Below are 26,848 nucleotides of genomic sequence, written 5' to 3' on the forward strand. Positions count from 1 at the left end.
GTCCAAATCCCGGAGTTGTTCTCATAGATGAAAGTTGACAGGCAAGAATTTGAAGTTGTTGAAAAAAAAAAAAAAATGGGGTTTGCTTAAGAGAGATAATGGAAGGCTCGACTGTATCCCCCATTTTTCGCAAATCGTCGCGTGCAATCTTGTTTTCAACTAAACTATAGATGACCGCACGATCTCGCCGCTGATAACGACGCGCGTGTCTAACTCCTGCAAACATTACCCGGTAATTTTTCGCCAATTTGTATGTGCAATTTAGCGATCTGCGTCGATCTAGACGAATCGACAGAACGGTATTTTCTTCTGAGCAGTCCATTTTTGTTTGGCTCCTGACGCGCAAGTGCACACTTTCACGAGGAACCATTACGCGAGAAGAAACACATGCTCGCTCGCAGAAAGTCGTAAAGCGTAAGAGGTTGTTTTAAAGCCTGGCTCTTAATGACGTCCACGTGCATAATGCTTACGCGGAAATGAAAGTCCCTGATTATTAGGGGGGCTAATGCGCGCCAATGATTGGCGACGAAAATATTGCCGTACGTAAGTGGTTACGTATTTATCACGAACTTTATCGCTCATTATATTACAATACTATGTCCGTCCGACGAATGCTTTCGCTTAAAGAAAAAAAAAAAAAAAAAGGAAAAAAAGAGTTAAATTCAACTTTACAAGTCATCTAATTTTGCGATATAATAAATAACCGATTTACTTTATCGGTGATTCCTGATCTCACGTTATCGGCGCCCGTTTTTAATTGGAGAACAGAGTGAAAAGATCTTTTTAACATGACCTATACACCGTACTGTACATGTCCGGAATTGCAAGTAATTATTTTTAGCAGTCGCCCGCCGGTGTACGTTCGCCGCTCGTACATCTCCGCTTCCTCTAATCTCTGCCACGACGCAGAAAGATTTTACACACTGCGTACCTACCGTTGGAGAACACGCAAGCGCCGCAGGATTTTCCCGTCCCCGCGTGCACGACGTTATTTATTTTCCAGCAGTACGCGGCGTTAACTCTTCCCTTCGTTTACGAACATAAATACTCGTTTAAGCCTCCCCCGTGGTATCTCGACGAGGCGATCCGTCTCTCGTCACTCATCCGGGATCATCAATCGTCCCCTGATCGTTTCAGGAGTTGCCGTGCGATGACGAGTCTCGAAAATGTTACGCTTTGCAATGTACCACTCGTCGTTCCAAAATAAGATACTGTCTTTCTTTAAATGCCAGGCAATTCGATGTAATTGTTTATTTACGAGTGGACTAGTATTTTTATATTTAGTAAGTATGTAACAAATTTGACTTGATAAATTGGAAATTAAATAAAAAAATATTTTAATATATTTGTATAAATTGATGAGTTAAAGATACTTCTTATTTTAATCCGTTTTCAACAATGATTAAGTTACGAAAGATTGATACTAGCGAGACGAAGCAATCGTCTCGTATCTACGGAGGAACATCTTTTGCCATACGTTCCGTGCAATGGCCGCGCCAAAGATAAGAATGAAAAATTAACAATCGTTTTCCGTTGGGGTTATGACCTCTCGAAAACGCATCCTCGTACGGCAAAATCGTACGATCCATTCGGCAATAAAAGCGCGCGGTCGCGCAGCGGACTGTCTTTTATCGATCCCTTGGATCTTGGAGTCCAGAATGGATTTGTCGTTCTCGGGACAATAAAAATTAAAAATTCACGGTCAGCATTCCCTTCTTGTTCCGACGACGGCGGGGTGCGTCCGAATGGCGTACGACGCCCGAGGCGGAAAGTTTTACCACGAGATAATGATATACCTTCGTACCGTTATCTCGTGCATTTATCGGAGCGGTACCTAGCTGCGCACATACGCACACGTGCACACGTACGACACGGTAGTAGTGGCGTAGTGCTATCGTATCGCCACAAAACCCTGGTTTGTTTTATTTCCTCGTTCGAGCACGGCGGAGCCGTCCGCGTAATGCGCGTCTGGAGAACGGTTTACTCGCTCGCTCGCTCGTTCGCTCGTTCGTTTCGCGCTCGCCAAACGGTTTCGCCGTTGCGCGTCCATCGTGTAATGACCGGTTCGTACGGACATTATGTAGAGTCTCGCCCCGCTCGACCCGGTACCGTATCGACGGGTGCGACTAGTTCATTGTCGATAATACCGGAAGATTCGGAGTCCGCTCGCGCGCGCGCTCGCGCGCGCGCGCGCGCGAAAGAGCTTAGATTTTATGAGCCTGCTGTTTATGCCTTCCTATAGATTTTTCGTTATCGGTGCATCTTTACTGCCTCTGCCTGTAGAATTATGGAGGCTGTTTTGTCGTCGGGACGACACGAAAGACTTTTAACAAACTGCATATTTTATAAAAGCTCCATGATTATTTCGTTTAGGAAAAAAATATTATGAAGTATCTTGCGATGTGTTGTTGAGAGCGGGAAGTTAAACATCGATCGATAAACAGACGGACTTTAAACAGATACGAAAAATGCACCTCCTTGCTCGAAGATAGCAATATGGTTTATACGCGGGATTCCGAAGTTATTACTAGTACTTTATCGCGAGACAGAAATCTGCGAAGGCGTGGCTGTGCAAACATCTTAATCGACAGCTCCGAGTCTGTTTGATCAGTTGGTCTGGGCTGTTTCGCGCTTTCCGCATAATCCGACGGAGAGAGAGAGAGAGAGATTCTCCCCGTTTGTCCCCGAGTGCAGATCTGGATTTCGGGCTTCGCGACGATGTACATCCTTAAATCCCAGAACGATCCTAATATCCCCTCGTCGAGTGGCAGATATCCGCCGTTAGTTAGGTTCTTCCTTGTCGCGAAATCTCTCTTCGCGCAAAGAGACCAAAAGCGTTTGAAATGATAGGATCTAGCCCAGTGTGGAGAAGGGGGAGCACATCGCAATATCGCTCGCTCGCAAATCACGGCTTAGCCTCCGTCTACTTTTACTGTTATGGCGAATATTTTATGGGGATATTGTAAAATTAAAAAGCGGCTTCACACCCCACCGACCCATTCGGCTTGTCTGGTGATAATAAGGGTGCTAGTTTCCGTGGGGGCTATCGTACATACGTGTCAAGGGCGGCGACACACCATATGCCCCTCTCCCCTCTTCGCTGCCACGTTTCACCCCCTCATCATCACCCGCACCCCTCGCTATTCTGAAAAACGTTTTAAACTGCGCGGGGCGCCAGACCGCTATTTGACTTTCATTACATCTTATGAAAGGAGAAATTTATCGAACAGATTTCTCCTGATAGGCTTCCCCGTGACCCTCGATCCAAATTTTTTTTGGTCATTCGCACGAACATGTGAATCCGTGATTCACAAAAGATCTGTGTGTCAATTTGTTATACTTTTTCTCATTTATATTTTTGTATCTTATATCTAGTTAAAAATTTAAGTTTTAAAATATAATCATATTTTTTCAATCACAGATAAGTTAGATAAGTTTTTCTTTTTTTTTTTTTTTTTTTTTTTTTTTAATGTTATCTTTAGATAACGAAATTATATATACTTAACGTGCGAAAACAGTGGTCGGAACTGACCCCTGAGAGAGAAATTGGATACGCGTTAACGCATCGTGCGGGATTTACTGTTTCGTGGTTTGTTGTTTCGGGGATATTTGTCAGATTGACCACAACACCGGCCAGGCCAGGGACAAAGACAATAGGCGATTCGTCGGATGATTATTTCGATTTAGGACGTGGTCGTTCGTCAAGTTCCGGCACCTAAATTCTCGGTTAAGGCTGGACTGACAAGGGAGCAATTTGCCAGTTGTTTAAGTGCCAAGTGTTAAGTGCTCTGTCGTTTATGTTTCGCCATTATTGTTTTATGTTTGGCCTCCCCTCGTCGTGCACTTACACGCGCTCACGCCGGCAACACGTACACACCGCGCCGCGCCGCACACGTGCTTACGTAGGTGCGCGCATAGAACGATTGAAATTAATTCGTGTTTATGACCGACGCATAAAGCCGGTACCGAGTGTCGGGAGAAGATAGGCAACTTATGTGCCGCGTACCGTGCTTTACGTTCCACCATCATCGCATTCGCAGAGTCTACTTCAGTATTCATACCTTGGCGAAATCGCGCGACGATCGCGCGGCGCTTTGTCCTCGCGGGGCGATTATTATTGCGCGCTACGACGCGAAATTTCGACGCGGAATCGCGGAATCGCGTATTTACGATCGAATCATTTATAATTAAATTCACGTGCAAATTCACATTCACAGTTACGGCGAAAATTATGCGCTATGTGAATACGATATGTAAATAATCGTTTATGTTTCAATAAATTATCAATTAAGGCAAGGTAAGATTATTTGTTACAATTGTAAACAATTTTTCCAAGCGATTGCTTTATAAAATGTAATAGCGTAACAAAGAAAATCGCCTGTAAAAGAAAATCGCGACACATTTCTACATTAAAGGAAATTTCTACATTCCTGTTTGGAATCCCGGAATTCCGCGATGGATTTCAACGTCGCTAGCTGCTGCAATTTACAACAATTGGCTAGCCAGTAGATACGTGCCTAATCTCTTACGCGCGATGGACGATCGATGGAGCGCACAAGCTGTCACTGGTAACGCGACTGATGGAGGAGCACGCACGCCGAGAAATTCCGATTGCGCCCTTCCCTCTCGCGCAATTCCCTCAACATCGTAACGCCAACGCGGCAGTAAACCAAGGTTTAATCATCTATCGGATTAGCACGTGAATCTCATTCGGCTTTACGAGTTTTCAAGATCGACACCCCCCCCCCCTCCCTCCCCCGAAGATCGACGCGCTGGTGGTGGTCGAGTGTAAATCGCTTTCGCGCCGCCTGTGTGTATAAAAAAAAAAAAAAAAAAAAAAAAAAGAGAGAGGGAGAGGGCTTAAACTCGGGGAAAGGATCTTTTTCATCGCTCGTTGCCCAACATCGATCCCGGGGCGCCGCACTGACGGAATTGCGCCGTCGATGGCGGAGTTTTAAGCCGCCGCTGTAACGAGATCACGTATCGGTCGCGAGCCGCTGTGGCGATGTGGATATTTTGCGGATATTCTACGATCGCGTCGAGTTTGTCCGCGTATTACGGCCCCACCTCGACACGCTTGATCGTCCGCGGCGCCTTTTTTTTTACGGCTGGATGTTAAAGCTCCTACGTTCGCTCGCGATAAAGATGAGAGGGATATTATATATATATATAGAGAGAGAAAGACTTTTGAAACTCTCAAAGGAGCATATCTTTTTAATCGATCGTGAAATTTTTATTGGCGCGATAACGAGGTCAACCACCGAAATGGGTGCGCCAATATGGGTGCTCGTAGGAAATCGGCTCTCCAAACGTTATTTTGTAACGTGTTTAGAAGTGCGCCATTGTTTGATGTATAGCGTCACGTGTATGCGATGTCACGTGTCCGACTCTCAATGGATCTTTATCGCTACCCGCATCTGCCTCGGACGTAATGGTGGTCATTTGACGGCGTGCTCCAAATCGTATATAATATGAAAATATTTGATACGCTAACAAAACGTGACGGACACGGAGATTAATTTTAATTAATCTTTTTCAAGAACTCGGCTACGGATCATAGTTCTCCCAGGGAATTTCCGGAATAGTAATATTCGCGCGTGTGGTGCGGTTCACAAAGCGGGTCATAAACCATCGCATCGGAAAACCGCGTAACGGCGACTGGACAGACAGTATGGGTGGATGTACACTTTTGGGTGAGGGGGAGGAGGGGGGAGGGGGGAAGGGGGGGGGGTAAAAGTACCCTCCCGGAAAAAGCGTTTCTGGGTCATTACGCGGCGATAATCACTCTCATAAGCCGGAATCGCGAGACTCGAAAACTATTAGCATATTAATGGCCGGCAGTTCAGTTAACCCTTTCATCGGCGTTAGGCAGATTTGCATCTCGCCGCGGCGGCAACGGCTCGGACGGATGGAGGCGGACAGTGGAAGCGGAGGAAGGCGACGCCCGCCTGCCGCTGGGACGGTGGCAGCGCGTTAAAAGCTCAGCTCGACCACCCTCGCGCGACTCTTGCGAAATTAACATGACAAACTACCCCCAGCAATAAGAGGGTCGGAAAGATATATCGCGCTGGATATGCGGGTGTACGGCAGAAACAATAGATAGCGTCGGCCACTCGCGGGGTTCGCGAGGGGTGGGAAAGGGCTAAAGAGCGAACTGGCATGAAGCCGGCATCTATACATCGCATTTACTCCTGATTCCTTGCTATTTACTCGACGCGATATTACGTCGACCGTTAATTCAGTCGAGTCGCTAATATTATATTTGGCCGGTCTCTGAACGCGTGTTGCAAGTCGAGTTTATCGTTGATTACGTCGTTCGGTTCGCGATTAACGACTGGGAAATATTGAGAGAACATCATATTTCTTTAATAGCGCGTCTGCGTTTAAGTATCCAGAACTACTTGGACGCATTATAATCATACAAATGAGATTTGACAGATAGCTCTCGGTATGAGACGCTGTATAAAATCATCAAAAGTCGTAAAAGTCTATACCGGCGTTTGAGAGGGCGGACGCGGTAGGAAAAAATTAGCATACTAATTCTCGTTCCGGAGACTCGTAAACTTCAGTAATTAACGTTTCCGTCCACGCTATTCTCTCGTCGCGCTTCGTCCAAGAACTCGTCCAAAAGTCTAGATCTGGCTATTTGTCCTGATAGCGCTCGTTACTATTAACTCTCTTTCTCTCTCTTTTTTTCACTTGTATTTTTCGCGGATCCATCTTAGCACAGCGGTTAGCGATTGCTCCTTCGTCCTCGTCATCGTAATCATCGCGACGCCCGTTTCTGCGGACTCGTCGCAATTTGTCGCTTGCGTTTATCTCCGACGCAGTTCTTTTACGACTTTCTTTTCCGTCAAGGACGAAGGAGACAGAGGGCGCGAGGCGGGCAAGAAAGAGGTCCTTTTGATGCCGCGACGGTGTTGGTAATGAGGAGTCAGGATCTGGAAAATGCTCTATAGAGTGTCACGACGGGATTTGATAATTATAAGGATTATTTCGGATTTTAAAAGCGTCGGCGCGGCTCCTTATCACCAGACCGCGAGAAAATTCTAAATCAGTTCATTAATTGTGCCCTAGGTCCAAAGGGTTTTTTCTTTCCTCTTTATTTTCCGATTTTTCTCAGCATCTCAATTTCCCTGCGTTTGCATCATCGATTTTGATGCATCTCGACCGCCTCATTGTGTTTTAATTGGGCCACTTGCGAAATGATAATTAATTTTTAAGTTAATTGGCATCACTAGAGGAGAGGTATTCTCTTCCTTGTCGGGGTATTTGCGTGATTCAAATGATAACGCGCGACTCTCGCCGCTCTCGAGACTCGATTCCCGCCCATGGAAATGTCACTTGAATTGTCTACGTCGTTATCGCACGCCAATCTTCCGACCAATAGACACGCTACGCGCCAAGACGTACTTCTCAGTTTGTCACGTATAATTCGTGCGTCCTTATTCCGGGACTATGTAAATACTATCTCGACTTTTTCTCCTTCATTCCCTTTCGTCCATGAACTACGGGATTCATCGTTAAGGCAACGAAGGAATAACGTTTCGAAGGTAGGTACGTCTCGTTAGCAGCTACTCGTCGAGTGGTCGTCTTAACGGAAATAATTGGCCGTCGTTAAGAGCTTAAGGCAGCTTGCATTAACCGCCCGGATTCTCTACTCCTCCCTCCTTTTTTTCTCTCTTCTCCTGCTCCATTCTCTCTCTCTCTCACTTTTTCTCTTGTTGATAAGTCCATTTCTCCACGAGCGTCCGCGCTTGCCCGTCAGCGAGCGATGAAAATATTTTTGATGGGTTATTAAATTAAACGATTTTTCTTATTGGTAGCCCCGCCTGAATCCTATCCCTCCCTAATCCCGCCGGTGTCCCGTGGGGCACTTCTGGTGTACTGTAACGCAGGGGTCGTTCCATAGCAACCCCTATACAGTAATTATGCTTTTCTTTTTATGTCCGCGCCATTTCATTTCGGTTGATATAATAAGGCATTGTTGCCAAGGAGGGTACGAGGGCGGGGTAGCGTTTTTAGGATACTCGCTTAATTAGATCTCCGTGCCTGTCCATCCGGATCGTATTTTACAGAATCATCTTAAGCCGCCATGGAAACCCAGGGTGACAACTCTTAGCGTCAATATGTCGGTCCCAACGGTCTGTCCGCGGATATGTATTACATACACAAATCATAGAAATAATCGTTGGAATATGATTTGCGTTGGAATATAACTTGCCAAGTCAATTAACCTACTTGCATGCCATTATTAATGCGATAATATCGCTTTTATTCCTGTTTGTCTAGCGTAAGAAATTTCTGTTCTCCATAGCGAACAGATATTATGCACCTGGAAGAGATGGATGGTCGATACAGCTTGTTGCGTTTGTAAAGCAGTCGATGACAGCAATGACCTTACGAACGCGATCGATAGATCAAGTTGGATTCAACGTAGGATCAGAAGGTGCGCGATTACTTTAGAAACGCTTATTGCAACACCGCCGCACGAGTGGGCGGACGGACATAATTATAATTAGATAAAAATATTGTATTTCTATCATTGCACGGCGGGCCGTCGTCATCGTGATTTATTACACGTCATTGCGCCTGGCAAAACGGGGATATGCTGCGCGAGGGAAGACGGAAGAGGGAAGACGAAAGATCCAGGAGGGAGAAAAAACAATCTACAGTCTGCAGTCTGAAAACGGAATCTCCGACGTGCAAATCCCCGACGTTTATGCCACCGACTTGCAATGCGACGCGCAACACGCACGTGCACGCCCACCCATCAGGATAAAAGCGCGCGTTCGTCAGGTTTTGCAATCGTATGGAAATAAGGTGCTAAGTAAGAGTTAAGATGAGTGTGTTTGACCAAGTCAGTGGCGCCAGTCAGTCTTTCTCCTATTCGTCGCCAGTCTTTCCTCGACTCGCTTCCTCCTTCTTTTCACTCTTGCGCTCGCGGAATCGCTCGATTCAGCGAAGAGGACCTTTGAACCTTCCATTCTATCTTGTGACGCTCCGGTTGCGACAGAGAGGGATGTGAAAAGAGAATCCTCCGTATCCTTTGCCGACTTCTCTTCTCTCATTAGGGAATACTAATAACTTTTCGCGCCTGATGTACGCGTCACGTCTCATTCAAATGTTATCCGCATCGGTTCGTCGGGAAATTTTTGTTCGGCCGTTTCTTACTCACACGCCTCTCGACTCGTGTTCCACTCATAAACCTACGCTAGTAATTAACCCGAGTACTTTATTGCCTGCAGCATTCGTGTCTCGTTAGAGGTAATTAGCTTGCATAACATCCGACATTGGAAGATTAGATTCGCTCACCGACGAATTGAAATTCACTTGCACCAATGCTGGATGATAGAATTCGTTGTGTTGCGTGTCAGAGTCTTTAAAAATTCTTTATATACTTGGAATACTTGGAAAAGAATAATAAATTTCACATTGTACACTTTCTTGCTTTGAATAACGCAGATTGTCGTGATGTATGGATCCTTTGTGTTAAACTGTAAGTTGCGACAAATAGGTTGCGCATTGCGTACAACAAGGTGACGCATATATGAGTAGAGCATGTCTCATTTTACATTTAATAATCATTCAACAATTCCTCATCATTTTTTTAAATATCTTCAATTTATTTCATAGCGCACTTTATTGTATAAAAATCTCATTCAAATAATCTTATATAAAATTAGATCAATGGGAAATTCTGTTGTGTACGTTTATAATGTAAAATATTCAAAGTAAGATGAAGAGAAATGGATAGGAAACTGTAATAACTTCCGAACAACGAGACCATTTCGAGAATGTTGCGTGGAAAGAGGTCAATTTGTCGTCCGCGTGGAAGCAAGAAATTGGACCTTTCTCAGAATATGCGGGATACGGATTTTCCACAAATTATTCTCTCCGAGAAGAGTAAGAGAAATTTGATCTTACCAACGCGGTCAGGTCACCTCCGACATTTAGGTCAAAAATCTCTCCCGCGTCGCTCGGGCGTCGTTTGGTGTCGCCACTCCTCTCTTCCGCGACACAATAAAATTCGGAGTACACAGGCGGTGGCGGTGGGCGAGCTCTCTTTCTCTCGCAACTTTCTTTCCGCGGGCTCTATTTTAATTTCCCAGTCTCCCCCGGATATCACCGACCGTCCGGGGAACGACCACCCACCGAAGAAACGCGGAGGAAGAAAGAGAAAGAGAGAAATCGACCCGCGCGTTTCTATCCCATCCGCATGCATGTGTGTATATATCTGTAACGCGGTTTCGCGAACTCCTTCGCGACTCGAAACACATTCAAGTTTTGTTCACCCGCCCTTTACGGACGTCGCTTTTACGCGACGTAACTTACGAGTCGACGACGGCAATCTAGACGAGCGGCCAGGACGACGGTATTATTTCCTTGGGTTAGGTTAGTATCATTCAGAGGAGACCAGGGTTACCGACCCAAGTGCCTCGAGCACGACGCTCACGTATCGAGTTCCTTTAATGCGTCTCCCTTCTATCCCTTTGCGAAATCCTCCTTGTCTAGCCGGCTTCTCGCTTCGACCGGCATTAAAGCGCGACGGCGCAGGGCGAGAGGGGACGACAACTATGTCCCTCCCTTGTACAATGTTGAGCCATTGTGCAGCATGACCGAGAATACGCCGTCGTCTTGTTGAACGGAAATTCGGACGATATCGAGCTGGTTCGCGTTGCAAGGACTCGACTTCGGATTTCAGCGCCTGTTCGAGAGCACTTAAGGTAGATCCGAGCCGGATGAGACGATGTCGACGACGTACTGGTGGCGGTGGACGTCGTCATCGTCGATAGTCGGGAGAACTCTGGAGTAGGTAGGATATTGCATAATGTCCCCCGGCTAAGTTCGAGGAAGAGCTCCTCTCGCACTGAGACTTCGAGGACAGCATGATCGTAACTTTGCTGAATATCGCCGATATTAACGTTACTATCCATAATATCGTCCGGATATCGTCGGCGTTTAACCCTTCTCGCTCCTTGGCGCTTAGATTGCAGTAATATCGCATTGATTTTAATAACCCGAACGATCCCTGTGGCTTTGATCGATGTATTAAATCTGCTAAATATTCCTTTCTGCATAGATATAAACATGATTATATAGTAGGTGAAGAAAATCCTCTGTTTATATTTCTATGTCAATTCATATTTCTATATTTTACAACTGAAACCTTCAAAATATCTTTATCTTCTATTTTAAAAGAATATTAGTTTTTGAAAAATCATCAGTACATATTCGTATTGCAAGAACTTGGGTGTTTCACAGTGATGCCTGTTACCCGAGGTGTAAAGAACATCATCTCGTGCTAAATATAAATGTCGCATCTAAAGAAGAGGGATTGCTTAAAGCATTTTTATTCGTATCTTGATGGAAGACCGACGACATGGGGGACGGGGAAAAAGCGAGGTGCCCCGAAGTTTTTCGGGGTGGTTGTCGGATATAATCACTGCAGGACCATCCCTCCTAGTCTTCTCACTGGTACCCTTCCCGTCCCACTTTTTACTCCGCGAGTTCTGTCTCTTTCTTTCGACGTAGCGTTTTCCTTTTTTCATCGACGCGAATGCAACCCCTCCTCTTTCCTTCGTATTTCGTCTCTCGCGGCATTGTCCCTTTCAGTCCCCATGGGATTGCGGGGCCAACACGGCGGGATATCGGATCAATTTTTTAAGCCGAGGGTGCCGAGACTTTACACTTCTTGAGAGACGACGTTGGGGTGGGCCACAGTCAGAAACCTTCACGGCTGCTCCGCTCTCGGGGGTTGGTACTTCGGCTTGGTGTCGAGGCCGGAATGAGGGTGAAATCAAGCCGCGAAGAAAATTAAAATGAGGAACCGAAGGATCTTGAAAGGATCATGGCCAGGATGCTCACGCACCTCCATCTCTCTATCACCAGCATTACCCCCGCGACGCGCTGGCGTACTTTTTCACCAATCTCGTCCCCGCAACATTCAAACGCGAATCTCCTCTCAGCCTTCCGACTTTCTTTCCCCGGTCGAATCGACGCCGTGCGAAAACGACACGATTGCTCTTCATCTTATGTCCAAGCTTTCTCTTTCTCTCTTATCATTCTTTCCCTCTTGTCATCTTTTACACTTTCAGGTCTTAATTTTTCGCGCTTACATTCTCTGTCGATGCTCATTGTTCATGTTCGTTCAATTTTTGTAATGAGAGTCGCTTTCAAACATCCGTATATTTACTATACAAAATAATCTTAAAGCTTTTAAAGTGAGCTACACCGAATCATAATCTGTCATGAATGGTGAACAAATTATATTTAATATAATAATATCCGATTTAACAAGTTTTGGAATATTTGGAAAACTATTTGGAGACAAAAAAGCGGGCAAAATTAATATAGTTCTCTCTTCCATTCGAATTGTTATTACCGCCTATCTTAGAGAATGTTTGTTGAATACACGAATAGCGAAAAATAAAAATATTTCGCATCGATTTTCTTAAAACTTAATTAAAACTCAAACTGAATTTAACCGCTTGTCTCTCTATGAAATAAAATTGAATTAACTTATATTATTTAAGAATATAAAATTTATTATATGAACAAGCAATGTAATATACGAATATAAAACTAATTTATAAGAATTCTTCCTAATTTGATTTGTGTTGCTTCACTTCGTTGTAGATAGACACGAAAAGTAACGTTTATAAAAAGAACTAGTTTATCGTCTTGTCATGATTTATTAAAGAACGCCGTACTTATCTGGCTAAAGCTGTAATTCCATTTTATATTCCGTACAAGTTGCTCGTGAACTTTAAACCTGACGTGCAGTTCTTATCCTATCTTCTCCATTTCTCTTATTTTATCCTTTTGCCGATATCTTCCACTTCTACGCTTTTTATACGCTTTTCTCTGGGGTACGCGTATTTTCATGCTATCGATCGTTCAAAGTTAAGCGAAGAGTTTTTAATTTATCTCGACGACGCGACTCGCTTCTTCCCTCATCGTAAGACGCGGCAACTTCAAGTCGCAGTAAACGGTAAAACGTCGATCGAATCCTCGCAAATGGATACCGTAGAGAAACGAGGGGTGTGTTTTATAAACAAGCAGACGTGCGCAACGACCCCGTGAAACGTGGGGGAGAGAGAAAGGGAAGAGCTACGCCTTCGGGCACGCGAATAGCCGCGAGAAACGGTTACCTTCGTTTTAGAGCGAACGACAAAAAAGCTGTCGGCTATGACTCGCGATACCCGAAAGAGCCCTTTCCCCGAAAGAGCGCGGGCCGGGCTCGAGCCGCGAATACGGGCGTTTTTACGAGAAGAGTAATTTCGATTCGCGACCGTAAACGGACGAGCGAGACGGCACGATCCATAAAGCCGGGGTGTTCGCGCTTCGATCGAATTTCCGTTGCCGCACGCGGCGAGAGAGAGGCGCCCCGGTCGACCGACACGAGGCTCTCTTCTCGCGAATCGCTTCATTTCCCAGTCAAGAAGATTATAACGCCCTCGACCACCAATAATAAAATAAATCACGGCCTCGTAAAGGCATCCGTCATGCCCCGCCGTGGCGGTGTCTGTGTACGCGAAAACGGCGCGGCCTGGCGGCGGTGCCGTCGTCGACGCTCGCCGTTCGGCGTTGCGGTTGTAATATAGTTTAGTGCTAACGTACGAATGCTTAGAAAGAGCGGCGGCCGACTCTCTCTCTCTTTCTCATTCTCCGGCGAGTCTCACCCGCGAGAGATGTGGCGTAGTGGACGAAAGCCAAGTGAGGCTATATTTCTTTATTTAATGCTGGTAGTAACGCCTTGATGGCAAATCCGTTTTATTCTTACGCTGAGTCAGCCCACAAAAGGTACGGCGAGCTCTCTCGTTGCCGCTCTCGTTGCTGTCGATCTTATATGGCACCCGGCAAGCATTACTCGCCTCTTCTCGCCCTTCCGTCGTGCTCATTGGCCGCACGAGCTTCGACCGGCTTCCGCCGATTATTTCTGGTAAGTGAGGCTCTGCACCGAATAAAAATTCCCGAATGGGAATTAGGTACAGGAATGAATATGAAATTTTGAAAATAAAAACTAGAAATAGAAATTAAACGTAACGCACAATGGACATGAGTAGGTAGAGGATATATAGCTGTAGCTTATATTTATGCGCTTTTATACGCATTTAATTAAAGATAGAGATAAAGAGAATTCACTTACAGACAGAACACGAATGTCGAATGAAAACAGGCGGGATGCATTTTGTTAGATACACGGTTCGTGCATTCCACCGGGATGGGACTTAGCCACTCGGAATTACCTTCAAAACTCCGTCTGCGCTATAAAATACTCACGGGAATTGGATAGTCGGTCCCCCGCGCGTATACGATCGCGCTACTTCAATCCATTTTCGAACTTTTCCATTGGAACGCCACGAAAACATTGAGTAGCCATTGGCACCGGAAACGAGTAATTATAGCGATCGTCGAGACACTATCGGGAGCCGAATTTACGGTCGCCGTTATACGCGGACACGTTTAACGACCCATCTGACCTAATTGCGCGCGGGAGCGACCAACAGCGATAGGACGTGCGCACGCGCGCACGCGCGTGAGCGTTGCACCGATAATTTTTGCAGTGGCTCTTTAGTGACGTTCTCCCCGAATTTGCAAGTAACGACCGGGTTTTTTTTCGTGCATCGAAATATAAAAGGCTTTTACGATGTACGTTATGCACGTCTGCACGCGTCGTAGCACGCAGGGTTTCCATGCGTGTCTGCGTGGGAGGGTTGGATGGAGGTACGCGGATGCGTGGCGCACGCAGAAACCAATAAAACAGAAAATAATAACCGTGGGGTAAGGAGGCGCTTCATGGCGTTCTTACGACCCCGACGAGAGTAAGAGCAAACCCTTCTGGCTGAAAGCCTGGTCCGAATTGTTTGCATTTATTTGGCATATTTTTATGATATTTATTTCCCGCCGCGGCGATACGACGCCCCTGTCAGTCACAGCCAGCTGTTCGCTCGTCGTTCCTCGAGGAGAAAGAGAGAAAGAGGAAGGCAGATAGAGAAAGGATCGTAAAGGGGGTATGCGAGGATGAAAAAGGAGCAAGCGATATAAAACGCAGAAGTATGATAAAACGGAAGTTGGTGTCTGAGTTTTTTCCGTCGACCAGATGGTGAGCTAACGCTCTTTAGTTCTTCTCTTCAGATTTTATGGGAGGTCGAGGGGATTTGTTTAATATTGCACGCTCTGACGTCTGTTTTCTTTAATTTTTATGTTTTTTTCTTGAATTTTATCTTTATAGAGTAGCGCCAACTTCTTGACTTCCAAGATCGTTAGCCGCACCTCGATGCGTTTCTGACATTGCTCAAACTTAGGCGTGGTAACTAGTCTTATATGCATCGCGGTTAGCATACAAAGTTTACTGTTATGTAAAGTGCGCACTTACAATAGCGTGCACTTTCGAGCATTTAACGGGCACGCGCGGTTATGCGCGCCGTTCCTTCGCGCGCTGCCGAGGTAAATTGCGCAATTGACGCCATAAATCCGCCGGCCACCGCTATTTTTGATCTGCCGTTACTAAACGCTTACAAACGAGGCGAGAGGTGAACGAAACGCGAAAAGCTGCAACGGAGAATGAGATCGAGACTCTCACGTGTAATTTTCATATATATTCGAGAGATACACAATAAATATATTAGATATTTATATATAAAATTTCAGTGTACGTAGACAATGATATTTTATGAAGAATGCGAAAGAAAAGGTATTGAATAAAAAAATAATGATCGCGCTCGGAATAATGGCTCGTATATTCTACGTTTCCTTCCACCTTTCTATCGCCCTCCGTCGCGTCATTCATCCCTCGGCATTACGTGTTAGAGCTGGCAGTAAGTGATAACGCGAGATAAATATTATACGCGCGATGGTAAAAAGGAAAGAAATGCGCTCGGTGGAAAAGAAACGCGGCCGTAAACGCGGCCGCAATAAGTTGTTGCGGCCGTCGAGTCGTAGGGCGTTAAGTGTCACCCGTGAAAATCGAATGTGAAGGGGAAATTAGCCCGCTAAGAGTGCCACATGCCGCGCCGGATGGCCGACTGTAAAGATAAAGCCGGCTCGGGAAACGGCGGGAAAATTTCCGAAGCCGCGAAATAAAAGTTCGCATATCGCCGGTCCTTCCTCGGTCCGATCGTACCTTTCGTCGAGCTTTCGTCGCAGCATAAGCTCGTAGCCCTCGTTTCTCCTAGCGGCGTTTCTTAGGGGAGAGACGGACGCAGAAGGGTCGGGTTTATCCTGCGGGCTGTCTTTATTATCAGAACGGCGGAGATAGAAAGAGAAGGTCGATCGCCTTTCGCCTTCTTTACAACCGCGAATGCAAATAGCGCCCGTATCCGTTCGCCGTTCGCACGACTTCCTGTCGAAGGATGTCTCCCAAATCGCAAAGGATCACCATTACTTAACTGCCACGGCAGAAATAATAAAATGCAGATCTCTGGCGGAAACGCGGAAACTCGTTAAAAGCGACCCGACGCATTTCCCTCATTCGACGGAGTTTCGAACTAATTTTATGGCGTTGCATTAATTAAGAGTGTATACACTACCTCTCATGTGAATTTTGTTACCTTTGAGATGAGGTCTGGAAAATATCATTTATCATTCATTTTTATATTAAATATTTTAGTTATATGAAAATTGTGATAAAATCATTTCTCTCTGCATAAATTGAGTTCTTTGTAATTTTTTAAAAACGTACCAATAATTTTTGTATATACGTATTTTAAATCGACGTTTAAATGGACGTACAAAACAGTCGAGAGAGATTGCCGGAAGAAGATTACGATTTGGATTTTCACAAACGCGATACAAACGATATCAGATTGACATGTATCGCGAATGGAAACGCGGCAATCGATAGCGACAGTAACGTACGCGGGCGAGAGAAGGACGGAGGCTGGGATCGGGAATATTTTCTCGCCCGATTATTTACGAGCGTTTTCCCAAATGCAATACGCCGGCAACGCAACGGCACGGTGGCGGCGCGATCGTTCATTTTTTTTTTTTTATTCGTGCCGGCGCGCCCGCGACGCATCTTCGGGGAGAAAAACGCGTCGCCCGGCCTCCGGGCATTAGCAGTGATATTTTATTCATGAAGCACCTTATATACACGCGGGTGTACCCAAACCCAAAGCCCGAGTGCGCGATGCGAGAGCTACTAAATAAAACATCCATACGCGCCTCTCCCATAAATTTGTACACGGCTGATAGATTTACAAGCCGCCCTTGCCGAACTGATATTTAAATTAGTCCAACTACGGAACACACCGCGGAGTCACTTCGCCGCGGGTGGCGGGTGGCCTCTTCGCCACCCCCTTTTCTGGCTCCGGGAAAAGAAGGGAAAAAACATGCTCCCCGCGAAAATTCCGCGGTGGGCGCGACCACGACGACGCTTTACCTCGCGTTTTTGCGAGAAATCCATTTCGCCGCAACGTATATCACCCGCAGGTACCTAGTTGGAAGCGAAAGGTCGATATGCGATAAATCGAATTCTCCATGGAGCACGTATCTGGTTACATATTGGAGTGGATTTCTCTTTTTCCTCGACCGCTTTCCCTATTAAGCCGCAACGGTGGAAACGGTGTACACAGATTTTACCGCTTCTATATTTCTTTCGTGTCATAGATCATTGACAACTCAGTTATAAATCTTGAGAATTTTGTGAATCAGATTTTTAAAAATCAGATTTACAAAAATATATTTAATTTTGATTTTAGTTATAACAATATTATCAGAGCGAGCAATTATATCTTCATGCATATCTGCTATTTTATGAAGACATTATGTATTTTTCAAAATTCATTAAAATCATTAGACAATCATCATTTGGCATGTCCGATAACGCTTCCTCGTCAGTACTTTCAGCAGCCTAGTGGCCCACTTGTTCGGGGTTGCAAAGGGGTTGTAAAGACAAGGAGAATTAAGTGTAACGCGTATTCCCGTTTTCTTCGCCAAGGGTCGCGCCGCTTCACATACACGGCTCTCCTTGCCTCGCTATGAGGGTGTAAATAATGAACGAAGGGATGATACGAAGAGGCAACGAGGGTTGTCGCTTTACTAGGTCAATACCTCGCGACCTAAAACGCGCGCGCTTCTTTCGAGGAGCCGGTGAGCTAAGGGGATGGAAAAAGAGTCATAGAATTGGTAACGCGATATTTGTCGAGTTTCAGTCGTATTTTGGTTCGCAAACAGTCTCGAGTGAGGTCTTCAGGGGATCGACGATCCTCTAATGGTAACCGAATCAAAGAGAGATCTCCGACCAAGTCGAGCTCGCATCCGGAATCGCACTGGTGACAACTACAACTTGAAACGAATTTTTCACATGCATTTACGATAATGATCCTCGACGGATTACATATGTTTTTATATGTTTTCGATGTCAATGAAGTGCGATGATGCACGAAGAATCATCCGTTCGCGGTCGATAATGATCGACGGAGCTATAGTTTTATGACACCATCGCTCTCTCAATACATCGAGAAATGCGATTTTACGCACGAAATATGCTAAATCAAGTTCGCAGAAACTCAGACAATGCTTTCTCTTCATTCAAATAGCTAGAACGATCTAATGACGATCTCATGCCATAGGCGTAAATCGATGGGGCATTGATTTTTCTCTTCTCTACTCCTTCTGTCTCTCTGATACTTCCTGCACGCTTTTTTCTTCAGTGTTCTGGCTATTCTTTCGAGTTGGTATGAGCATTTGGATGCAAAGCGAGTCGTATCGTTTCACTGAAAGAAAGAATTTTTTTCCTATACTTCTTCATCGTAAAGAGTATACTTCGCGAATTCAAAAAAAAGAGGAACGTGAGATGTAAAGTAAAAAAGAAAAAAATAACTAGCACATGTCTTAAGACGTAATGGCAAATATTAAACAGTCATGTGACATGAAAATTAATGCGTCATGATAGGAGATAGTTCTTATAGATATCAATCGCCGTATAGGTCACATATGTGTATTATGTGTATTATGTGTGTACAATTTAGATATAGAGAACACATGACATGGAACAGCACTTCTATTTTAGGACTCGAGCATATCGTGACGAATAAAAAGGGATAAAGGGCAAAAGGCGCAGCGTATACATGTCAGACTAGCAGACTAATGACACGAAATTCTTTTTCGTGACCAAATAAATGTCTTGATTCATTTAATGTTTGCCTGCTCATTTATTTACGGCCAAATTGAGGGGAAATTAGGTCAAATGGGGGGCGGTACCGGAGAGCAATCGAAGACACGACACAGGACAAATAACCCAAAGTCGCCGGCAGGGAGCGTGTAAGAATCGCCGATAAGGGCGTAATCTTACACCTTTTCCTTTCGGGCTTTGCCCACACGAGGTCACGTTCCTTCTTGTTTGTCCTCTTTATTACGTGCAGAAGAGAGGCACCCAGTTGCCTGGAAACCCGACACATCCGATACAAGCGCGACGAGGCGCCCGACGGTAAAAAAAAGAAAGGAAGAGAAAGAAATGGATCTTCTTTGATGAGAGTAGATACAAGCGCGGGAGTCCTTGTGGGGCCCTTCGCCCTTCGTCTTTCTCTTTTTTCCATCCTGGCCGGGGACACGAAGTGTTCTCGGGGCTGGAGAACCTTTCAAATAACGTCGCATCAGCGAAAACGAGCCGCGGCAACGGCGTAATTATGTGCCATCTTCTGTTTATTTTGCAGGAGAAACCGTTGTAAGCGAAATTTCAAAAACGCTTGTGTGTAGTGCGTTAAATTTTAATGAGCGCGCCTTGAGCGAATTCTAAATCGGACTGTGATGCCATTGAAAAAGTTGTTCAGTCTTTCCTTGAATTATGGTACGTGCACGTAAACCGTGCGTGACAATTGACGTGACACTTGATTCGATTTTACACGAAAAGAATTATTTTGCAGCCGTAGGCTTAATCATTGTTTATAATTTACGGTTGGAAAATAATCCTTACCTTTCATACATTTTCACACAAATTTAATTTCATTCGTATTATAATAATTAATTTTGATCGTGATGAAATGTTGCTCACTTTGAGAATTTATCGTTATGAAATTATGGGGAATTCTTCATTAATTTCCCATCATATCCCAGATAAATAGGAAAAAATTACTTCGAACATCGAACAGATGACGTCTCATCCACGGGCCGAATTCGCGGCCGCATTGCGGCGCAATGTGCCGTAATTAAATCCGCCGTAATGCGGAGAACGATACGCCGCCGCCGCCGCCGCCGCCATTCACCCTCGCGAATCGTACGCGCGTATATACCTCGGTTTAATATTTATCGCGTAATAGAATATAACCCGTCGGTGGCCGGAACGGCCGCGTTTACGTGGTTGGTTAACTCAGGAAGCCCGGGGAACGTAAACTCGAAACTAAATCCAAACTAACCGAACTCTCCATGTTTATCCCTCGCGTTCCGTCTCTCTCTCTCCCTGCTCGTTCGTACCCCTCTCCCCCCCTTGTCTCCGCTCTTGCGACCGGTTATGTTCCATGCTCCGTGATTTCGCGGTGTTTCATCCGCGGATATCTCGCTAGGGCATTCCGTTCATCGGCGATGTATACGCGTGTATTGGCCCGTACGTATTCCGCTCGAATACAAGCCCCCAGAATTCGATTCTAAACGCTGAAAACTCTGCAACTACGATAGCCGTTGCAGAAAGTTTTATTAATATGTAATTCCGTTACGTCTGATTTTATGTTAAAAAAAAAAATCTCTTTTTATCTTTGTGATCGAATGTCGAATTATTGTCTACGTGATAAAAATCTTTGGGACACTTAGCTGCAATTAAAATGCTAATGTTTATATCTCATTGTTATACAATATATAATGTAATCTGTGATAATAAGAATGTCATACACTAGTAAAAATAATTGGAGTCGACGGATAATCTTAAGACGGCAATCCTCGTTATCATTTTGTGTTGCGCGTACGATCCGCTCGTGCGTGGCGCACACACGCGTACCGTGCGCGGCCGTGTGTGTCGCGGAATCGTAAACCGGTGGATATTAAACTTTTACAATCCCAGCTCGTTGGCTGGCTGGCTGGCTGGTCGGACAAGAGGTTATGATGATTAGATGTAACTCGATAATACGCGGGGGTCTACCATCGCACGACGCGGCGGTCCCCGGTGGCTTCCAGTATGTTGGCAAAAGCCACGGTCGTTAAAGGTGCCGTTAAATCGGCGAAAGCTAAAAATCGTAAAAGTTTTTAGTCCCCCAAAGAGAATCAAGTTCTATATCGAATCGAGAAGCGCGTTTATCTACGATGCTTTAATTAATAACGGTTACTCACGCGATACGCTCGTGTTTATGGGATGGTATTGCTTCTACTTGTACATAGTCATAGTTATTTTACGTACGTAACTATCTGAAAATAATAATAACGCGATACGTAAAGATTAAAAAGACTCGATTGTATAATCGAAGAGACAAATAATTATTCGCATTGGGATTTGCTCGATGATGCGAATAATAATAATTATTGCGTGTTGTAGAATTAATTTTCTCGTTGTATGTCTTTGATCTCACTAACAATTGCGCAAATAAGATTTGTAAAGCTAAACGTCATAACCATATGTCATGACGTCATATTCTATCATAAGGTATAATGAAATCTAGCGATTGCGAATCTTAAGTTTGGGATTACGTGAATACAAAAGATGCTTCCTGTTATTTGTCATATTCTTCTCCGATATCGATAGCACGCAAACAAATTGTGTAATTTAATGAACTGTATACGTTCATTCGTGCTGCAGGATATTACACAGGAAGAAATTTAGTTTCTTAAATAAAAAATTTTGTTGAGCGTGAAAATAGCTATGTAAGATTCTTAAATATTATTTTTGAAATGTTTGATATATTAGCAACCAATTTGAACGTTCTGCTTAATTAAATTTAATGGCCCAACAAAATAACTTTTAGATTGGTATATGATTGAATTTTTAGATACTTCAGCAAAGCTGTTTCTTTCCGTGTATCATTTCTGCTACTTTGTTTCGTATACAAGCGTATTTCATTCAATTGCCGTTAAAACGTCTTTCTATTGAGAGACGTAAGGAAGCCGGAACGGAAGCCGTCGTCGACGAAAAGGACTCGAGTCGATCGTCGAAACATACGGCAGTCGATCGGGCATCCGGGCACGCATTTTTATGTCCCGACATAAACGTAACGGCGAGTCGTAACGCGTGCCACGAGCAAATGACATTGCATATCCAAGTGAACCTCCTACTATACCTTCGGCAGTCGTCATCGGTCCGCATAATAATTCTCCGTATTGTCAAAGCCGAATGTGCGCGCTCGCCTGTTATTAACGTTTATATCGAGTAGAAGATAACGCGCTTTCCCGCAACCGCGAGAGTAACGATCGCCATCGCGCGGAATCGTCCGGTTTAGGCCACCCAGTCGGGGGTTACAATTCCAGTTATTGGACGTAATTCGTGATTGGCACCGGCCGTTTCTCCTAGCTTAGTGCTAATAAATTCGACCTGCCGCCCCTCGAGAGCGGAGAGCGAAGGCAGCCAACCCTCGACTGGAGGGAGGCGGAGATCGAGGAGGAGAATCGAGGAGAACCTCGAGAGATATAAAGCGGTTTTGCTCCAGCAGTTTTATGAATATGCTTTCTCGACGCGCGGCACCCCTTGCCGGAACAGAAGTCGCGGGACTCGTCTAGGGGCTGAAAGCCGGGCGAGTGTTATAGGTGGACGATAATTTATCGATCACCCTCGTGAAACAAGGGAAACCTTTTCCCGCTGTTCTGAAAGTTCTTCCGAAAGTTCTCGGAGTTCTTAACACTTAAACGTAGTTCCGAGGATCTGATATGAGTGCAAATTTGTCGATCGAGAGATGCGATAAACGGCAATAGGATTCAATAGCATTGCTTTTATTCGTCGTGCTCGGGATTTTTATCGCGCAAATAGAAATTTAAAAAAATATTGTAAACTTAATAAATGTTGTCCTCAATGATTGTTGCTCAGATATTTTTGGATATTGATATTTATACTTTATATAAAAGGATGTCTAGCTAGTCTTTAATTTCATTTGGCTGCCTCGAGATTGACCTCTTCGACAAGGATACGAAATAAGCAAAAGCTAAGAAAATTCGTTTACGATTGAAATTTAGTTTCGGCGTGCATCACTCCACCGGCGAGTGGCGAGTTTCTAGTGAAAAACTGAGTTTACTGGTAGACAAGGTAAGGCAAAAGGTAAGGAGGCAGAAGCTTTCCAGGGCGCGTCTGACAAGCTTATCGTTGGCTTAATCTGATTTTCTGAAGAGTGCATTGTTTACCTCGGGTAAATAATTTACGACGCTCTCGCGTGCATAATAGAGTTTCCGCGGTCCGGGACGAAGCGGTCCTGGTTGATTGACGAGAAACCGTGAAATTACCCCCCCCCCCCTCCCCCCCCCGCCTATGCCCCCGCATAAGGCGCAACTTCAAAGACGGAAGTCGATGTCGGGGCTGAGCGAATATTTCCCCGGCGAAATTCTGCCGCCCTTCGTTGCTCGTGATAGCCTGACAAACTCGTGTTTTATCGCATTATTTATTGCCGCGAGACACACGAGCGTTCTCGTTTCTTCGTGCTATAGCGATCACCCCACTGGCACACCCCCGATGTTCCTTGGGCCGTCGACGATCGCACACACGTGCACACGTACACTCGTCTGAGCGGCGGTTATTGATGGATTCCACCCTTATGAAATATCTGGAAGCTCGGTACGAATTTATTGCGAGTAGTTCGACCGGCTTTATCTCGTATTGTTCATGATAAACCCGCAGTGATATTCCACGAGATATTCCGGAGACTCCTAAAAAGCCCCCGATGAGCCGTTATACGACTCCTTTTTTTTTCCCCGCGTTTCCATCCTCGTCGACGTGTATAAATACGTGCGCGCTCGCGCGACGTACGCTGAAGGGATGATAGATCGCGGAAAAAGAAGAAGTCTTCTCGGAGAAAAATGTTGCTTCTCGTCAGTTTGAGTACCTTTCACGTTGACTATTAGGAAACGACGTTGTTTATTAACGTAATTTTTTTTAATTTTTTGTATAATCTGGAGAAGACATATTTAAATTAGCGTTATTATTATAGCTATTAATACGCTGTGTAATATATATATATATATATATATATATATATATATATATATATATATATACGAAATAATATTGTTGTCCTCCTGCGGACATTGAACATGCAAACAATTTATGATACATTTATGAGAATACAAATCCTACCAGCGACGAGGGATTAAAAGCCGTGAAATTTTCCTCGGAGTAATTCCGTTTAACATGGGAGGAACTTGAAAACTTCTCTTCGTCTCCGTTCAAACGAGCGACGACATAATTATTCCTCCTGCCGGTGAGAAGCGCGCGCAATGAAGTTGAACGAGCGCGAGTGCACGCAGGCGAGATATTTATTAAAGGAAAATTTTCATAATCGTATTCGCGCGCGCGTCATCGGCTGCGTTGCTTTTCCGAGGCTTTGAGCGTCGTTAAAAGAATTTTCACGCATCTGTCAGCCGCTCGTTCGTCCGTGAAGAGACACTGCGAAGGGCCGAGTGATTTACTCTTTCTCTCGCTCTCTCTCTCTCTCCTTTCCCTTCCCGTTTCGCTTCTTTTAACCGCCGCAGAAAAATATCGTTCCGTGACGATACGCACGCCGTGTGCATCGTACGTGTCGAATTCTTACGTGATTATATGACGCCGATCGCGTCGATCGCCGTTTCATTTCTTACGGGAGGGAGGAATTTGGGGCAGGTTGCGGTTCGGCGGTGCACGCGATCCCGCGAAATCGAGGGTTGCGTCGCCTTTTCACTCGCGCACCAAGCGTCGGCCGTTTCCTCTCGCTGGCGCGACGAGTGTCAAAACGAACAAAGTGTTAGCGGGCCCGCGAGATCGTTTCTCGCTATTACGAGAAAGAACGGCCATTATATGTACCTGGCGCGCCTTATCCGAGGAAACTAACCGCGGACCCGTATTATCTGACGTGTACCGCGGACATGCGAACTCGAAGAAGGCAGCGGTGATGTAAAGTTAGCGAGCGACGATATTTTTTACGTTCGATTCAATTTCACAACGACGCGAAACGACACGCCAGCTTCGCCATGACACGCGATGAAGTGTCGCCATAGACATAAAATCTTCTCGCTGCGCCATTCATTCGCTCTTGCTCTCGCAGGCGCTGACATTAACGGCGGCTGCATGTCGAGGTACACAACACGGCGCAGTTTGCTCGATGCTTATCTTATGCGTCTATTTCTTCTTCACCGAGAATAACACGCACCATTATCCGTTTCAGGTGGACTGGCGCCTTCTGTACAGCAATAAAGGAGTCGTCAAAATGTAAAATGGATGGATCAGAACGCAGGTGTGGAGATCATCTCGGTGAGTCCTTCAACAGATAAGATAGAATGTTAGATTAACATTAAATTAGATTTTTAATCTTAATTTAATTTAATTTGCGAAACTTTTCTTGACTGTTTGCGAAATTTCCAAAATCCCACCGGTTGGAGCGTAACTCGCTTACAAGAGCGTGTTTCGATTGGAGTTATAAGCGCCGTTCGCAAAATCTATTTATTCGGGCAATGCCACCGAACCGGTTGTTGCGAGCCGACTTCCTACTCAATAGAGGTCCTCGGCCAAGACCAATCTCCTTCGCCTATCTCCACCCCGCCTCCCCCGGCCCACTCCATCGACCACCGTTCAATTACGCAGTCATTAACTCGCGATTGTCTCTTTCGGCGTAACCTCGTTACGCCGACTTGGATCCCGGGCGCGGCAATATTCCGCGCGCAGATCTCAACACAGATAGGCTTTTAGCGTATTAGCAGGCACAATGTGACAATGGAACGTAGTCTGCGCGCTACGGGAATAGCAAATGCTGCCACTCTATCCGTTTCCCATACAATGGTCGTCCCGCTCTGTCCCGTCGTGTCTGGTGCAAACTGCAAATAGCCAGGCGAAACACGTATTTCATAAACGCCCCGCAACATCGTCAAAGCTCTCTCTCTCTCTCTCTCTTTCTCTCTCTCTCTCTCTCTCTCTCTCTCTCTCATCTCCGTGCTTCTGTGAGAAGGCCAGAACTATATCTGTATAACTAGGAGGATTTTCGTCCCTCGATTTAAAAAAAAATTTCACGTTTCGCCCTTACGAACGAAATATTAAACAAGCGCGACAAAGTTTCGAGATTTTCTAGAAGAAGAAGTAGAATATATTAAATAGGTAATATTATGAAAATTCATCAATTTATACGATTATTAGTCTACGAACTTTTTTTTATATAATATTTATTTTTTACAAAATATTTTTATATTTTCTACTTTTTTTTTCGATACAATGATATTGCGTAAGATTCTTTAAATTTTTTTTTATATTTTGATCATGTGCATATTGAAAAAATATTTTGCGTTACGTTTTTATTTTTAATTTGAAACGGAAAATTTTTCTGCTAAAAACTCAGTTTTTAATTTTTTAGTTAACATGTTTATTTCTCCTTATCAAGGCATTTATGAAACTTTTATAGTCTGACTTTTTACGAGCGGTGTACTATGTTGAAGAGAAAAACTCGGTATGTATCTCTTGCTCTGCTTGGAGGGATTTATCTTTCTAATGTGAACGCGAGAGAGATCCTCTGCATTTAAAATTTAATGACTCCGTACGTGTTCCCGCGTATATGACCGATTGTATCGACGGCTTCGTGACTTGGCTCTAAAGCCCGCTCGCTTCTGTTCGCACAAACAGGCATCGCCGTCAGCGATATTACGTCAAATGCTCGTATAACCACCTACTGCAATCTATTCCCAAGCGTGCGACTAGATTTTACATCATATTATTCGATTTCAAAATCGCTCAAGAGAAGTATACATATTTTTATCATCCTTT

The 26,848-nt window shown here is 44.8% G+C and overlaps 1 protein-coding gene and 1 long non-coding RNA gene across 4 annotated transcripts in view; one reads left to right on the forward strand and one right to left on the reverse strand.

Moving 5' to 3' along the window:
* Window positions 1-26,848, forward strand: part of LOC105432975 (uncharacterized) — a 296,484-nt gene that overhangs the window by 115,507 nt on the left and 154,129 nt on the right. The window contains exon 3 of the mRNA XM_089081204.1: window positions 25,266-25,351. Within this exon, the coding sequence (XP_088937330.1) occupies window positions 25,266-25,351 (86 nt within the window). The remainder of the gene's footprint in view (window positions 1-25,265; window positions 25,352-26,848) is intronic.
* LOC148935800 (uncharacterized) overlaps window positions 1-26,848 on the reverse strand; it is a 259,524-nt gene that overhangs the window by 38,591 nt on the left and 194,085 nt on the right. For 2 of the 3 annotated variants that reach the window (XR_016140232.1, XR_016140230.1), the window contains one exon: window positions 25,219-25,358. This is a non-coding gene — a long non-coding RNA (uncharacterized LOC148935800). Of the gene's footprint in view, window positions 1-25,218; window positions 25,359-26,848 lie in introns of those variants that run through there. The other variant, XR_016140231.1, reaches the window with a different exon arrangement.

This window comes from Pogonomyrmex barbatus, unplaced genomic scaffold (genome assembly GCF_055798465.1).
Source record: "Pogonomyrmex barbatus isolate J1 unplaced genomic scaffold, ASM5579846v1 scaffold4, whole genome shotgun sequence".
Classification (NCBI taxonomy): domain Eukaryota; kingdom Metazoa; phylum Arthropoda; class Insecta; order Hymenoptera; family Formicidae; genus Pogonomyrmex; species Pogonomyrmex barbatus.